This window comes from Sylvia atricapilla, chromosome 7 (assembly GCF_009819655.1).
Source record: "Sylvia atricapilla isolate bSylAtr1 chromosome 7, bSylAtr1.pri, whole genome shotgun sequence".
In the NCBI taxonomy this organism is placed as follows: domain Eukaryota; kingdom Metazoa; phylum Chordata; class Aves; order Passeriformes; family Sylviidae; genus Sylvia; species Sylvia atricapilla.
In genome coordinates, this window is record NC_089146.1 from 22,575,767 (window position 1) to 22,590,814 (window position 15,048).

The 15,048-nt window shown below is 59.8% G+C and overlaps 1 protein-coding gene across 1 annotated transcript in view; it reads right to left on the reverse strand.

Annotated features, from left to right (window-relative positions):
* Positions 1 to 13,365, reverse strand: part of ASIC4 (acid sensing ion channel subunit family member 4) — a 29,030-nt gene extending 15,665 nt beyond the window's left edge. The window contains exon 1 of the mRNA XM_066322919.1: positions 12,044 to 13,365. Coding sequence (XP_066179016.1) covers positions 12,044 to 12,619 — 576 coding nt within the window. The 5' untranslated portion in view covers positions 12,620 to 13,365. The remainder of the gene's footprint in view (positions 1 to 12,043) is intronic.
* Positions 13,366 to 15,048: the final 1,683 nt, after the last annotated feature.

Consider the following 15,048-nt stretch of genomic DNA (forward strand, 5'->3'; position numbering starts at 1 on the left):
CACCTGCGACAGGCAGGACTAAAGTTTTGGGGACTAGAAGCTGTGGGGAATAGGAGTGAAGATGAGGGTGGCTGCAAACTGGGAGGACACTGTCTGAGAGCATTTTGCAAAGTTTACTTTTTGCAGGGGTCGTGGCACTGGCCCAGCTGCTGCCAGGTCAAAGGTACTTGCAGGTGACAGAAGCCCTGCTCCTGTGCCAGAGGATGATACCTGTAACACAGATAAGCTCAGAACAGCACACTGCTGGGAACCAGTTTATGGGGAAAAGGTGCTGGAAGCAGCCCCATGGGCCCCAGACTGTGTCCATGCCAGGCTCAATCCTGGTGAGCAGCTGCCTCAGAAGCAGCTGGGCTGCTGCACGGCATGGAGCTAGTGGGATCACACGCTGAGATTCCCATCGGCAAATGTCACTATTGAAACATCTCCTCTTTGCCAATATTTGCCAAGCACGGGAGATAAAGTGGCTACAAGTCATGACTGCTGGCATTTCAATCTACTAGGGCTAGCAGTGGAGGGGCAGCCAGGCACCTCCCAAGGGGGGGGGGTCCTGCCAGCTCAGCCCCCAAAGCCCCCCTGCAGCAATGCAAGAAGGGCCAGGATCCCTCAGTGCTAGTGTGCAGCACCTCTGGAGCCTGGGATGGATGCTGCTGCCATGGGCACTACTGCTTCTGCCACCCTGTCCTGGGCATCAGCACAGCTCCCGCTCCTGCCAGAGCCCCCCCCCTCTGCACCATGACAGCAATCTCCACCAGGTCAGCATCTCCCTGAAACCCTCAATGTAATACCAATCTCCTGTCTCCACCACTGTGCCGTCCACTCCATGTCATCCCAGTGACCCCAGTATTATGCCTTGCTTTGCCTGCACCACACATCCCTTTCTCCCCCTTGCTCCAGGCTGCCTGTGCAGTCTTTGCAGTGGTCCATAAGAGGATGAGGCAGAACACAATGCTGAGATACAGCTCCTGGAGGAGAAGCCCAGAGCATTATCAGCACAGGGAGTTAATTAAGGTCATGTCAGGCGATAAGGAAACAGGATGTCAGAGCAGCAGCAGCAGCACAGGGGGGTCAGAGCATGAAAAACTCCCTCTGAAAGGCAGCTCCACTGAGATGTGATCAGCCAGGTGCTCGGGGACAGAGCAGCTGTCATGGCCACACAGGCAGGACCCCACGTATGGCACTGTAAATGCTGTACCATGTCCAGTACAGGATAGAATGGGATGAGGTGAAATGAGATGGGGGGGTGAAATGGGATGGGGATGAGGATGGGGTGGAGTGGGGTGGAGTGGGGTGGGATAGGAAGTGGCTGGGCAGAAGGCCTGGTGATACACCATTTCCTGGGCTGGGAGAGCCTACTGAACAGTCCTGGTTATTTCCTCCTGTCCTCATGAAGACGCAATGCACCTTGGTGTGACCAGTGTCATGCCAGCAGGGCAGGAATTACTGTGAACCCCTGCCCATAATTAGCACATGTGATTGCAGACACTCTCTGATTACCAGGATCTCAGTGCTGGGTATGCCAGACTGCTTGACAGTGCTTGTATTGCTCCTGCCTCAGACTGTTCACCCTATGCTCAGTGATGGCTTCATCCCTGAGCCAGGCAGTGCCATAGAGCTGGGAGAGCCAGGCTGACCTGGCATTGGCACACCTCAGTCACAGCAGGGTGGTGGGAGCAGGCTGTGGACAGGGGCACAGGCAAAGGGGACACGCATCCAGTGCAAATCCATCTCCTGCACAAACTGCAGCATGACCTGGTGCCCTGCCTTGCTGAGCAAGAGCTGAGCTGATGGGACATAATTAATACTTGCATCAATCTCAGCTAGATTTGCATAGTGCCCACAGTCCCTTGCTGCTTGGGAAGGCAGGCTGCTCCAAACCTTTCTAAGGAGCAGCAGCAGCAGATGCTGGGCTGGCCCTGCCTCCTCTGCAGGAGTCACAGCCCCAGCATGGCCCCTGACTTGCCCCCCCATGCACCTCAGCCCTTCTTGCCCCACTGCAGTGGGGACACCTGCAGGGCCCTTCCCTGCCCTGCTCCAGCCACTGGAGCATTGAAGAGAGATGGAGATGCTTCTCTCTCCTGTCGTCTCTCCCTCCCTCACTGCACTGTGAAGAAATTGTGGAGACGGCAGCTTGGGATTGAAGGACACAGCAAGTTTTGGAGGGCAAAGGGATAAGGCTGAGCTGCAAACACCCCCAGGCATCTGAGAGACACAGCAGTGCCCACTTCTGCATGCCCAAATGAAGTTTAAGGTCCATGAGAGTAAGGCAGCATCCACAGACAGTGCCTCTTTCCTGCAACACTCAGTTCCCACCTGCCTGCCCCTGTCCTGCTCCCATGGCTCAGGTGAATTCCTCCATCCCACTAGTGAACGGGTCTGGGAGGAAGAAGAGCCAGGGAAGAAAAGAACCTGGGGTGGTGGCAGGAACACCAGGATGCAGGCAGGGACCACAGCCCTCACCTTGCTGCCCTGTGGGTGCACATGCAGGTGGTAGAGGGAAGGGGCAGCACAGGGACATGCAGAATGTCACTGACCCCAAAGATGACAGGCTGGTGACATATCCTCATGCAGCCAAGTGCAGTGCCTCTCCACAGCTGCTGACACCACTGACAGCTGCTCCCAGCCCCATGACACCGCAGGGACTGCCATGCTCCAGGCACAGCCGGACTACCAATGGATACAGGGGGAGACATGGGCACATCTCCAGCCCCTGGCCCTGCTCACAAGCTCTCTGTAGCCACTGCCACCGATGTGTTTCACCCTTGTCTGACCAGAGGACCCACAGCATCTGCAGCAGCGGCTTTACCTGCAGTAGCTGCAGCACCTGCTATCCAGCCCACTACAGACACGGGGGACATGGCCACTGATTGTGACTGTGACCAGAGTGGGGGGGCCGTCACCTGATTGCAGCTGCCCAGATGAGTGTATCCAGCTCAATCAGAGCTGCACAGCCCTCCTGCATGCCGGGCACCGGGAATTAAACTGCTAATGAGCTGCTGGCTGGAGGGCCGGCAGTTAGTGATTAATCAGAGGCTCTACTCTGACAAGGCTGTGCCTTCTCTCTCTTCCTGCCCTGCACATCCCAGAGTTGGCGGCCAGCAGTGACCAGTGTGTCCCTCAGCCCCTGCTCCCTGCCTGCCCAGCCATCGTGGGCAGGGGACAGCCTGGCTCTGCTCTCTAACACAAAGAGGAGTTCCCAACCCCCATTCCACCGGGACACAGTGCCCACAGGTCCTTCCAGCCACTGGCTTTCCTGTCCCCCACCTCCTCTTGCACTCGCCCTTCCCAAGCTGCCATTAGGTGAGAACATTTTGTTCTGCTGGAAGAGAACCTGTTGAGCCCAGCTGAGGTCAGCTGCTGCTCATCATGTGCAGAGTGTGCTCAGGCTCCTGTCTGAGAGCCCAGAGATGGGCCAAGTGATCTGGAGGGCATCTGCAGAGGGGCTTCACGAGGGAGGCTGGGGAGGAGCAGCCATGCAGCCAGTGTCATCTCCTGGGGACAGAGCAGGCACATGCAGGAGCCCTGAGTCTCAGTGCATCAGGGTGCAGGTCCAATCCCCCCAACCCAAGCCCAGCAGCACAGCACCATTTTCTACCCTCCTGCCTTCTGCTGGCACAATGGTGGCATGGTGGGTGATGGGGCTGGCAGAGCCCTGCCTGTGCCAGGCACAGCACACTGGGGCATGAGGGAAGGCTTTGCAGTATGAGCAGGGCACAGCCATACACAGAACAGTGCAGGGAGCTGCAGGTAAGCTACTTGACCTTGTGCCTGACTGCTCTCTGCTGGGACCCTTCATGGTCATGGCAGAGTCAGGACAGGGCAGGATGTGGCAGAGGTGTCAGCACCCTCCTCGCACCCTCCCTTGGCTGCATGTCGGGGCAGCACCTGGGAGAAAAGGCCAGTGACTGGCAAGGAGCAGGTTAGAGATGCATGTTTTCCCCTATTGCACAATTAATCATGAGAAGTTTTTCCTCCTTTCGTGCATGAAACAGAATTTGGCAGGGCGCTCTGACCACAGGGACTGGCTGCATGCTCTCCAGTAAAAACCCAGCCACATCTGGCTAAGAAATAACCTCAGAGCATCCCTGTGTGTGCAGGTGGAGAGAGACAGTGCTGGGCCAGGCAGGAAAATCCAGTGGGTTTGGTCCACAGCCCCTCATGTAGTGAGCATCTTCAGCTCCTGGTTTTTTGTTCCCCTTCCTTAACCCCCAGCACACATATGGCCATGTTGAGCTGTTGGTGCCTTCATCCCTGCCTGCAGGCCCTGTTATTCCAGTCGTGGACATAAAAATGCCTAGGCAGGGACATCCACCCTGTGGCAGCTTCCCCTGTCTGGGCTCACATCCCACCCTGTCTGCCTCCCCCTGCCCACTCCATCCACTAGCCTGGCTGGAGCCTCAGCCCATCCTTTCCCAGAGGGAAAGCGAGCTGAAGCCTCCCCAACAGCGTTCCAGTTATTTGTTATTGGAAAAAGGGGGAAATACGTTTTTCGACAATTATTGTTTTTTCCACCTGACTGGCTGCAAACTTGTTAATTTTTTTCTTTAATGTGTGAACAGTGTCGACAGCAGCTGCATGTCAAATGACTCTACGCCCTATCTGCGGGTCCCTGGCTGGCTTTCAGCACTCGCACCGCAAACATTGCCTTCTATAAATAAAGGCCTATATCTCATCAATGGCAGAACAGCAGAGCTTTATATAGTCGTCTTACATAAAACCGTCTCTCTTTATGGGCTTCAAACCATTTGCGTCACTTAGTGCAGCTCCGTAAACCTCCTTCTCCAGACACTCCCTCGTGGAGGGAGACCCGACACGGCTGCCCCATGCCCCAGTGGGGAGCAGGGATCCCTGCTCTGCCTGGGGCTGTCCCCCAGTTCCTCCACAGGGCCAGGTGGCAGCTGTGTCCTTGTTCCTCTGCCCCACAACCTTGACACATGCCTCCCTACAGCCCGCCCAGCCTTGGCACCAAGTGCCATGATGGCAGCCGGCACTGCCAGGCACTCCAGAGCTTGGGGATGGCTGGCCAAGGGCCAACGTCACTCACCCTGCCCTTGTGACCCTGTCCCTGACACCTGTCCTGTGGCAGCACAGTCAAGGATGCTGGGAGGTGCTGCTCTGTCCTCCGTCACTTGGGAATCAGGGACCCGAGGGTGCAGGGTGACTGAGGACATGGTGCCAGGCTGGGGGGACTGACCAGCTCACAGCAGCTCTGACTCTGACATGCAGAAAACACAAGACTGGCCAGTGGCGCTCCACCCCACTGACCAGTGAGCTCTGGAGTGGAGGATTCTGGGCGCTGCCCCCATGGCCACAGGTCCCAGCCCCAGGCTCCTGCGGTCCCCAGGGCCCCTGGCTCCATATGGCAGAGCCTTCCTTCCGGCTCGCCGCAGGCGCCCGCCTGCACGCAGTGATGGGTCGTGGGGGGGCCGGGGGAGGGGGGGTGGCAAGGGAGGGCGGGGGCGCTGAGACTTCTCCTGGGGCTGCAGCAATACCCGGCCTGCAGAAGACAGCCCACACCCCTTCTGGGGACTCCAAGAGCTGGGGGGTTGTGCGGGTAGGAAGGATAGAGCTGCAAAGAACGTGGTGACAAGCCTTCATTTACCTCCGTGACATCCCAGCTGACTACCCCAGGTGGCTGGAGTCAGAAAGACACAAAGATCTAACAGCATCATGGGACTGGAATCTGTGGTGCACTCTGACCCATGGCCATACCCAGTGCTATCTATGGGACCCCTGCCACAGATGGCACTGGCATAAATGACGGGGCCACAGCAATGCCCTTCAGCAATGGGGCCACGTGGCATCCAACCATGCCGCTGGCATAAGGCACCTGCACCCTAGCCAGCCCTGCCCCATGCCCAGCCAGCCATGCGGCACCCCATGAACCCCCCTGCCCCATCTGTCACCCTGCAGCCTGTCAGCCCCACTGCCCTGTGTTCCCGACACCCCATGGTCTCACAGCCCTGTGGCCCCGGGCACCAGCAAGCACAGCTCCTGGACCTCTCCCATCTGCGTATCTTGTCTCCATTCCTCTCACGGCCACTCGAGGTGCCCAGCTCCCTCTGCAGTCAGCAGTGCTGGAGGGGCACTGCCCCACAGTCACCCCCCATGTGCCCTGGCCCCAGGGGGCAGCAGCGTCCCCCTCCACTCAGCCTGGCACATGCGCCCAGCCTCATGGCACGTCCCACATCCCTGGGGAGACACACCAGGCGCGGGCGTCCTGGCCGCTGGCTCCCCCCGTATCGGAGACAGGCTTATTAAGTGTGTGATATTAAATTACCCAGATAAGAGCATAAGAGCTTTTAAAGTCAATTCATTAAATATAATTATGAAGAGAGCTTTTTTATGCTCACGGTGATCCGATCTCAATCAGGGAGACGGTGGGAAAGCCGTCGGCTCCTCCAGCATCTCTGCTCCCCCGCTGTGTCGCCTCCGCACCCCCTGCTCCCTCGCCTCGCCCCCCTCCTGCAGGCAGCTGGCACCCACTACCATGGCCCTTGGTGCCTGCCCCACTGCCCTGGCACTCTCTCCACAGTCTCGCTGCTGGTGTCAGTGCCACCCCACTTGGATGGAGTTGGTATGGGGGTCAGACCAGCAAAGCGGTTGGGGAAGGGGAGGCAATGGGTGTGAGATGGTAGGGGCAGTGGCATTGGGGTGGAGGGCAGCAGGGTATGGAGATGCTCAAGGGTAAGAGGCAGGTGTCTGGGAGCTCAGCATAGGTTCTTCCCAGCCATGGATCCTCTTGTCCCCATGATCCAGCCCCCTCGCTGTTCCCTCAGAGACCAGCCTCCTCAGAGACCTAATGATGCATCCCCACTTCCCAGGCAGGAGGGGTACATGCTTCCCTCCCATCCATTAAAGGCACTTTGTGACCAATTAAAACCTACCAACCAGGTGGCCCCTGCCCTGTGGCTGAACCCCCATGTGCAGCCCAGGTGGCTACATGCCAGGCCTATGCACCAGGCACCCCTCTTTCTCCATGCGTCCCCAGCCACATCCTAGGGTGCAGTTGCACAGGAGGCTGCACCTAAATTTATTAGTGGAATCTATGAAGAAGCAATGGTTCCAAAGACACCTCATGACCCCCATACCAAGAAGGTCTCCTCAGCCATCTGAATGAGAGTCAGATTGCCAAGACACCTGCTTGTCTCCCCCTGTCACCCTGCCCCACTGTCATGAGGGACTTGGCAGTGACACCTCTAGGTTCAGCCAACCCCATGTTCTCCCACCACAGTGTCCCAAAATCCCATTACCCCAAATACACATAGTTGCTGCCAGAGCCTGAGCACCATGTGGGACAAGGAGTAGCAGCATGGCTGGCAGGGAGCAAGGTGGGCTCCAGACTGGGGTCCCTGCAGAAGGCTTCAGTGGGGGTTGGTGGGAGCAGCTACCCGCTGCTGGGAGCTGCTGGACTGACATTTATTTTTAGACGTGAATTGTATAAATTAGCATTTCTCAGCGGATTAAGCAGCAGGAATTGTGTAAAATTAAATGGCAACGAATTGCATTAAAGTCCCCCGTTTTCTGGCACAAACAGCGCCTCGAGCCGTGCCCAGGCGGCTCATGTGTAACAGCGCCAGAGATGCCGCTGCCTCTGCTCCGGACAGGAGCGCGGCCAACCTGCGACATGCCTGCACTACCCGGGACATGCACAAGCACAGTGGTCAGACTGTGAGGCTGGAGGGTTCCAGATGGGCTGTGAGCCCCTGGGTAGCTGGCTCAAGTGCTGGGCTGGGACTACAGGATATGGATGCAGTGAGTGGAGTGCCGTGACCCAGATGGGCACAGATAGGCTCAGCTGAGCATCTCACGGGCATGGGATCAGTGTGGGATGCTCCAGCCTCTCCTGGCCACTGACATCACCAGCCCCAGCCCAGCCAGTCCCTGCCAGGCATGGCAGGACACCCATCACAGTCACAGCCATGCCACCCTCCAAAGGAGATGATGCAGTGCTGGGACCCGTACAGCACTGCCTGGCCCAAGAGCCACTATGTGCCCCAGCCAGGGCAGGTTCTGCAGCACCTGGGGCCCACTGAGCAGCTAGGGGGGCCCCAGCCCTGCGCAGGAGTATGGGGAAAATGAAGTGGTTGAATGCCAGGAGCCGAGCAGGCACCAGGCAGGGTAGAGCAGGTGAAAAACAATCAGTCCATCTCTTTTACACAGTAAAAATAGGCTGAAAATGTGACATTTATTAAGTACGATTCTGGTGGAAAGGTCACAGAGTCCCCATGTCAAGAACAGTGGGAGAGTCTTGCTGGGAGGAGGCAGAGGCAACAGCCTGCTGCCACCGCCCCACCCCCTGAACCAGGATCTCTTGTGGGCATGTGGAACGTAGCTGAGGGTGTTGCCCATTTCAGCATAGGGCTTCCCCCTCTGGGGCCTGCATGGGGTGCTGGGGAGCCCCCTCACACTGCCCACATCCCAGGCAGGCAGGAGGCCTAGCATAGAGAGCCAGGGCTGGTGCCAGCTCCGAGAGGCGCTGCCAGCTCTCAGCAACCTCCCTGCTCCCCCCCAGCTTCCAGCCCCAGCACAACTGGCTTCAGCAGCCACACATCACAAACAAAAGGCTTTTGACAACGAATGAGGTTTTGAGAAAGGCAGTGGGCTCCTGCCCGGCCGCGAGCGGAGGCTCCTGCTGCAGCCACTGCCGGCGAACAGGCGGGATGCTGCTGCCAGCTGAGGAGGCCCCCTCCACGCACTTCCTCCCACAGCCCCCAAACTCCTGCACACCCCATCTGTCTGTACCCCCATCTCCAACGCACTGTCGGGAAGGCTCCCTCTTCCCTCGGTGTCACCTGACATGGCCAGAACTGCCTCGGGTTGTGGCTGTATCAGGGTGCCAGGCAGGGAGGTGAGGGTGAGTGTGAACCACCCGCGGCAGCTCAGCCCCAGCCCCGTGGGGACACTTCCCAACCTCCTGCTTAATGGTATGTAAAGAATGCCATTGATTTCCTGCACCGGCACCCTCAGCTCTGCAGCTGCACTCGCCCAGGCAGGAGTACTCCGTGCCGGGCACCCTGACCAAGGCATCCATCGGACAGCGTGCGGGGGACACTGGGCAGTGCCCCCGAGCACAGCAGGGACTGGGGGGCTGAGGAGGACGGCGCAGCTCAGTGCGGTCAGAAGAAGCTCTGCCAGGGCTCCAGCACGGCCCTCTAGCAGCCGGCACAGGGGGCACATTTGTCAGCGGGGCTGCAGGGAGCCTCGCTGCGGCTCAGGGTTGTCCCTGCCGCTGGGGAGATTTACAGCCCAGCCGGGCTTTATTACATGGAAGATGCTTACGCTGGGGATTTTTTTTTTCCCGATAGTTTCTTAATTTGCTGTCCCATAAAGAATGTGGATTTGTGACGTTGAATAGGGGAAGATCATTTACCACTCACGGCTCTTACTTAAAGGATCCGCACGAGTTATTTATTGCGTGAGCACGGGCTGCAAGCAGCAGCACGAGGGGACATGCTCCAGCCCTGGTGCTGCTCCTGGTCCTGGACCAGAAGTCGGCGGCAGCCCCACAGCTTGGCCACTCTCATGCTGAAAAACTTCCAGCCTCTGGACAAAGTCCACCTCATGGCCAGAGGGAAGGAAAGACTCCAGAACTCCTGCAAGCATGGCTGCAGGGAAAGCTTCACCAGTATCGCTGGGGGACAGCCTCTGCTACAGAGGCTGCTTGCTGTGGGCTGGGTGCTCTGGGACCCCCAAGCCATTTGCCCTGCTGGGATGTGTTGCAGTCTGGGAGCCCTCCATCACTTCTAGGACATGCTGTGACTCACACACTCGCCCACAACAGAGTGGGTACAAAAGCTTTCTGAACACGAAGGCTCACATGGGGACCCAGAAATGGGACCAACAAAGCTTGGAGCTCCCCTCCACATGAGCAGCCTGGGTGCCTCTTCACTGAGGGGGCCACAGCTACAAGGCACAGGAGTGCCCAAGCCCACACAGCACAGCTGGGACTCAACCTGCCTGCCAAGAAGCCTTTGCTGTGTTTCAGTCATTCCCAGGAGGCACAAGGGATCGATTTGGCTCAGGGAACAGGAATAGAAGGCTCCAGCTGCAAATGGTGTGATACCTTGAAAGGTCCCACTCCTGTCCTGGCAAGGCTTTGGGACAAGTCATGTGGCAGAGAGGTATATCACATCTTCACCCATGCCTCCCCACACCCATCTCTGCAGCCTCTCCTGCCCCAGGTTCACCCCTTTGCTCCAGGCAAGTAAAAGGTGACAGTTACACCCCCTTCTGCTGAGAACCCCTGATGCCTCAAAGGCCAGAAATGTTGGGCTGTGGATAGGGGGGGGGGTGGAGGCTTTAGGAGTTTTATAGTCCCCCTCTTTGGCCATGAGCCCACAGGTCAGCTGTGCCCATTTTCATGCCTGAAACCTGCTCCAGTTCAGGGTGGCAGCACACCAGAGCCCGGCTGCCTGGGCATCCCCAGGGCATACTCATAAGCAGATGAGGCAGGGAGGCCAGCTGGTCCTGCCTGGCTGCACTCTGAGAAATCGGGTCCCAGTGACTGTCCTGGTGGTCACCCTTCACTGCTGCACAGCACAGTGCATGCCACACACTCCATCTATGCTGTGGGAAGCCTGTACTGCCTCATCCACCAGAGCTCTGCCCTGCCAACACCACGGTGTGGCTCAAATCCCACTGCCACGCTGTACCACTGCCCAGCACAAGGCTGGGCTCCCTGCCTCCCCCGCAAACCAAAGCTGTGCAGGATCCTCCAGGAGGATCCCAGGGCTGGAGTCAGCATGGCCAAGCCACGTGCAGGACAGTCCAGCACCAGAGCTCCCTGCTCCAAACCCTGCTGAACCACACTGCTCCCCAGCAAACTCAACCAGCTGGTGTAAAACAGGCACAGAGCCCAGCAAATCCCCAGGAGGAGTAGGGCTGCCCGCCCGCTGTCCCCCGCTCCTTCCCACTCCACTGCAGTGCCCCATGCCACCACCACCCCCCCGCACAGGGATTTCACCCCTCAAACGTCTCTTTCCCAGGGACAACATCATTCTGCACATTGAGCAGGCGTTGTACCGATGGGCACGAAGTGAAACGGAACATGCTGCATCAGCCATTTCCAGCCCCACGGAGCGTCCTCTCTTCCCCAGTATCCTGCACAGCCCATGGCATCACACCCGACTCCCCGGCACGGAGCGGGGTCCGGCTGGCAGCACAGCTCCTGAGAATGCGGGAGCCAGCTGAGCAGTAGCCGCTGGCAGCCGTAGGAGAGAGGCGGCTCATTTCCAGAGTCATTAAGGTCTGAAAAGGGTCCCATCAGGTATTCCGCCCGTTCAGCACATTTATTTTTCCCAAACCACAGTGGGGATTTGTGATTCCAGGCTCAATATTGGTGAGAGCTGCACACTGGCGGCGGTCAGCCAGGGGCTCTCTGCCTGGGCAGACTGGGCGCTGCTTGGAAGAGGCCCTGCTGCCAGTCCCGGGCAGTGAGTGGGCAGCCCCGGGCAGTCCCCCGCTCGCCTGGCTGTAGACATGCCTCCAGAGCGGAGAGGCTGGGCGTTTATGCTCGGCATGTGCACACGTGCGTGTGCAATGCCGGCAGTCTCCACATTTACACACATCCCAGTGCTAATCCCTCAAATGCAGGAAGGTTCCCCTATGTGCAAAGGGGTCTCTGCCTGCTCCCCTGCTCCAGCCCCTCTCGCTGAGAAAAGCACCTTGCGTCAGGACACTTTGATCCGGGGCAAGAGCAGGCTGGAGCAGGACTCTCTATACCACAGCTTTCCCCCTGGCCGCTGGACACCCACCCTGGGGATCGCTGAACCCTGCTGCTCACCCACCGCGGCTCCTGCCCATGAACCCCTCAGGCACAGACCTGCCGACAGTCCTGCGGTAGTGCAGAGCCCTGCTGAGAGCTCCCACGGAGGATCCTCTCCCTCTCTCCATGTGAAACTTGGAGGGAAACTCAAACAGAGAGAGATGCAAACTTCAGCAGCCGGAGTGAGCCAGGGAGCCCTGCTCCGGTGCGACACGGACGGGCGGGTGCCCCCCGTGCCGATAGGGGCCCCTAGGGAAGATGAGCCAGGTGTGCACTCACCACGGTGAAATCACGGGATGAGCAGTTCTCGCCGCTGAAGTTGCAGCTCTTGAGCATGTCGTCGAGCTGGTGGCCGGTGCGGTTGACAATGTCAGCCATGTCGGGGTCAGGGTAGAGCAGGTCCGTGGCCTTGTGACCATCCCGGTCCTTGGGGGGCAACCCGGTCATGTTGGCTAAGTGGAAGATGTCGGCGTCGGTGAGTGCCGAGTGGCGGTAGCGGTTAATGTTGCAGATGGTGATGGCGGGGAAGACCATCTCTCGGATGGCCTCCTCGTCCAGGGCCATGACGTGGGGGTGCTCCAGGTAGAGCAGCGCTGACTTGGCCGCCTGGTAGAGGAAGAAGGCGAGCGAGGCCAGGAAGGCAAATGCCCAGAGGGTCTGGCGCACGCCCAGCCGTCCCGACCGGCAGATGTGTCCCAAGCCGTGCAGCGTGCTGGTGCTGGCAAAGGTGGCCAGATCCCTGGAGCGGGGCCGGGCGGGCTCCTCGATCAGACTCTCCTTGTCCCCTTCTTCTTTCTCCTTCTGCTTCTCATCCTCTTCAGCAAATTTGATTTTACACACGATCTCAATCGGCATCTGCCCAGTGCAGCTGGTGTGCCCAGCCAGCGAGCTGCCCCCTGGCACAGGCACCAGGGGCCGAGAGCCCCGCCAGGCGCTGGGAGGGGGTTCGGGTCCCCCCCAAGCCCCAGCACGGCACCGGGAGGGCCGAGCCGTCTCGGGAGGGAAGCGCAGCCCCTCTCAGCAGCTCCGAGCCGCCGCTTCCCTCTTGTCTCACTAGTCGATCGTCTCCTTGTGCCTTCGCTTATCAGCACAAATACAGCTGTCAAAAACCCCTCTCTCTCCTCTCCCTCGCTCTGTCTCTCTGCCTCTCTCCTTCGCTCCTCTCTGGTTAAGACCCCAGCAGATACAGGCAGCATTTAGGCATCATGTGCTAATAAAATCCAGGGAATACTTAATAATTCAAGACATGTCAACATTATTTCATCGTCAAATAAAGAGCAAGCGTCAGAGAAAAGAGGCAGTGTGAAGGGCCCGGCGCCTCCGGGGCAGGGAGCCACGCTGCGCCCGCTCCCCAGCTCCGGCCCCGAAGTGCTGCCGGAGCCACTTGTTTGAATGGCTCGGGGGCTGCCGGAGCCGAGCCGTGCCGAGCGGAACCGAGCCGCGCCGCGCCGCGCGATGCCGAGTCGTCCGTGCCGCTCCGCGCCGCGCCGTGCGATGCCGAGCCGTGCCGAGCCGTGCCGTGGCGGGCGGGGCACGGAGCCTGTCCCCCACCGTCGCCGCCGCCGCCGCGCTCTCCGCCTGGCCCCGCCGTGCCCCGCCGGCCCGTGCGCCCCGGGGCAGAGCGCGGCGCGGCTCGGCGGGGGCGGGCAGCCTGCGGGCAGCTCGCCCGGCGGCCCCCTCCTGCTCGCCCGCCTGCGGACTCCTCCTGCCTCGGCGGCTCCCTGGCCGTTAACCGCCTCCCTGCCGCGGCCCGCCGCGACCCACGGCGGCCAGCGCCGAGTCACGGCCGTCCCGGCCCCGGCTGTCCCGGCGGGGTCCGGCCGGCGAGACGCCGCCGGAGTGGGGCTGAGCACGGGGCGCTAGGGGTGCACTTTCCCGTGCCTCCCCCCGCTCCCGCCCCCGCCGTGCTCCTCGATGCCCCGGAGCCAGGAGGGCGGCAGTATAGCCTCCCGCCCGCCGTGTCCGCCGCCCCCCTCTCCACTGCGCTCGCTGTGCACCCGGGATGGTCTCCTCCGGCTTCATTTCTGCCCCCCTTCCCTCCCTCCCTCGCTGCTCCTCATTGTTCCACGCAGCGCACAAGAAAGTGGGGGGCACCACAGGCAGTGACCAACTCTGCTAAAAAGGGTGAGCCGGGGTAGCCCTCACCCTGTCCTGCCGAGACCCTTTGGGGTCCGCTCCCTCCAGGGCACGCTGCCGTCGACCCTGCGCACAGCCCCAAGCAGCACGCAGCCCCCGTGGCAGCACTGCCCTGCAGGCAGCGTGACAAACAAGGCGTCCGCCTGCCCCGTCCTGCCCGCGGCAGTGGGGCTCTGCTTGCGTGGCTCAGTCATGAGCTGATGGGTTCAACCTTGAGGCCACCAACCACACTGCACCTGGGTCTGTCTGTTCCCAATGCACAGCACCTCTGCCAGCAAGTTTTGATCTTTCCCAGCTTCCTGCCTTGGTGTCACCAGCTGGTGATGGAGGGTTTGCACAGCTAAAAAGGCTGAACCAACCCACTTACAAGTCAAGCAACCTTCTGTGACACTGCCTTGTGGCACAGTGATGGGGGAAACACCAGCTCCTTGTCCCCAGAACAAGCCCAGCACTGGGTAACCCCCCCCCCCCCCCCCCAGCAGACATGGCTCTGCTGAGAAGGTGCGTGCCTGGCAGGGAATCCAGGGTCTCCGGAGGACAAATGATGAGACAGCCGCCCATGAGCGCGACAAGAGGCCTCGCCTCTCCTCGGGGACTGCGCCGCAGGTCAGCATGACCTTCACTGTGCTGCCAATGCCAACGGCAAAGCTTTCCCCAGTCGTCCGGCAAGCGCACATGCATCTTCAATCTTCCCATCGATCTGTGCATGGCACACATGTTCCTGCCTCTGTGTGGGTCAATACAGCATGATAGGCTGCCTCCGGCAAGGAGCACGCACATCCCCAGCAGCCTGTTTCTCCCTGCCCAAGGGATGCAGCATTCACGTGCCAGCCCTGCACCTCCAGCTCAGAAGGACATGGTAGGAGTAGGCTGGGCAGGTGACCCAAGTGCTGCCATCACCACCACAGGTACCCCAGCCACGTAGCCACCAGATCCCAGCTGCTTCCACAGGGGCCCTTGACCCTCTGGGAGATGCTTGGTCCAGCAAGGACCATGGGCAGAATGGGCCTGATCCTGTGGCAAGGAGTTTCCATGGAACCAGGCAATGGCCAGCCCTGTGTCTCTGGTCTGCACGGTTGCATGTGTAGTCCCTGCCTCCACCTCTCAGGTGCTGTGGTGGTGAGGGACATGAGGGCATGGACAGTCTG